At 37.2% G+C, this 1747-nt stretch overlaps 1 protein-coding gene across 1 annotated transcript; it reads left to right on the top strand.

Moving 5' to 3' along the window:
* The first annotated feature begins 435 nt into the window (after positions 1-435).
* LOC129685909 (olfactory receptor 4A5-like) lies at positions 436-1377 on the top strand. The gene has a single exon (XM_055619430.1). It carries the CDS (start codon positions 436-438, stop codon positions 1375-1377), a length of 942 nt encoding a protein of 313 aa, XP_055475405.1.
* The last annotated feature ends 370 nt before the right edge of the window (positions 1378-1747 follow it).

Raw genomic sequence — 1747 nt, 5'->3', positions numbered from 1 at the left:
TGTGTGTGTGTGTGTGTGTGTGTGTGTGTGTGTGTGTGTGTGTGTGCGTATTTCTTAAATTAACACCCTTCTTTTGTCATCACTGACATCTTTGAAAAACTAATATTTTTAAGTAAGAAGTCTAAGTATATTAAAGACCTTGGAACTTTGTTTGCTCTTAGGTACAAAGGTTCACTTAGACATTGACAACAAACCTGGAAATCGTGGGCTCAACAAAATCACCCAAAGGAAAACAGTGTCAACAAGTCAATGGTGCCCCATGGAAGAGGAATGCGTTAGACACTTATTAGAAATCACTTGGGATTTACATCTAGAAAATGAGAACGAAGACTTTATCCACGATAAATGATTCTTGGACACATTTAGAATTTCATGGCTGGTGTAATCTTTAGTTCTTACTCCTGAATCTACTCCCAGTTGATTAGGACAGATTAAATGGGACAGAACAACAATGTGACAGAATTTATCCTACTAGGTCTCACTCAGGATCCTGCTGGGAGAAAAGCATTATTTGTCATGTTTTTATTCATCTATATTGTGACAATAGTGGGCAACCTGCTCATTGTGGTGACAGTGATTGCCAGCCCTTCCCTGGGCTCCCCAATGTACTTTTTCCTTGCTTGTTTGTCATTCATGGATGCTATTTATTCCACTGCCTTCTCACCCAAGTTGCTTATGGACTTAATCTGCAACACAAGAACAATTTCAGTTTCTGCTTGCATAGGCCAGCTATTTGTGGAGCACTTATTTGGTGGTGCTGAGGTCTTCCTTCTGGTTTTTATGGCCTATGATCGCTATGTGGCCATCTGTAAACCCCTGCATTATATGTCTATCATGAATCGTCAGGTTTGTATTCTCCTGTTGGTGGTAGCCTGTGCTGGAGGTTTTGCCCACTCTTTGGTTCAAGTTATCTTTGTTTACAACCTCCCTTTTTGTGGCCCCAATATTATTGATCACTTTATCTGTGACATGTACCCATTATTGGAATTAGCGTGTACTGACACTTACTTAATTGGACTCACTGTGGTCGCCAATGGTGGAGCAATTTGTATGACAGTCTTTATCCTTCTCCTAGTCTCCTATGGGATTATTCTAAACTCTCTTAAGACTCAAAGTGAGGAAGGGAGGCACAAAGCCCTCTCCACCTGCAGCTCCCACATCACAGTGGTTGTCCTCTTTTTTGTTCCCTGTATTTTCATGTATGTTAGACCTGTCTCCAACTTTCCTATTGATAAGTCCCTGACTGTAGTTTATACAGTTATCACTCCCATGTTGAATCCTTTAATATACACTCTGAGAAATTCAGAGATAAAAATTTCTATGGAAAAACTTTGGTGTAAAAGATTAACTATGCAAAAATTGAGAATGTTTTTTTAACTAAACACACACTAATATTCCATAGCTACAAATAGGCAATAAACTCTAACAAAGGATGATGCAGTATCCCCAGGGAATTCTTTAGGTGTGCTTTACTTTATGCAAAGCCACTGAAGAGCTGAAACAACTTTTCATTGAGATTAAAATTAATCTAATAGAGAATTACTGAATATAAATAATAAAAGACAAAGATTTTTTTCATATAATAAAGAATGAGAGAACTAAGCTAACTTGTACCAATTTTTAATTAATATTACATAGGGGATAGAAAATTAATTTATTCTTTCCTAAGCAGTCAACTAACTGGTATTTTGAAATTCATGATTATCTACAGCCATGAGAAATTAGTGAGAACAGTACCTAGATAAAT

Source organism: Psammomys obesus, unplaced genomic scaffold (genome assembly GCF_907164565.1).
Source record: "Psammomys obesus unplaced genomic scaffold, mPsaObe1.curated_primary_1811, whole genome shotgun sequence".
Lineage (NCBI taxonomy): Eukaryota > Metazoa > Chordata > Mammalia > Rodentia > Muridae > Psammomys > Psammomys obesus.
This window is presented reverse-complemented; position numbering and strand designations above follow the sequence as displayed.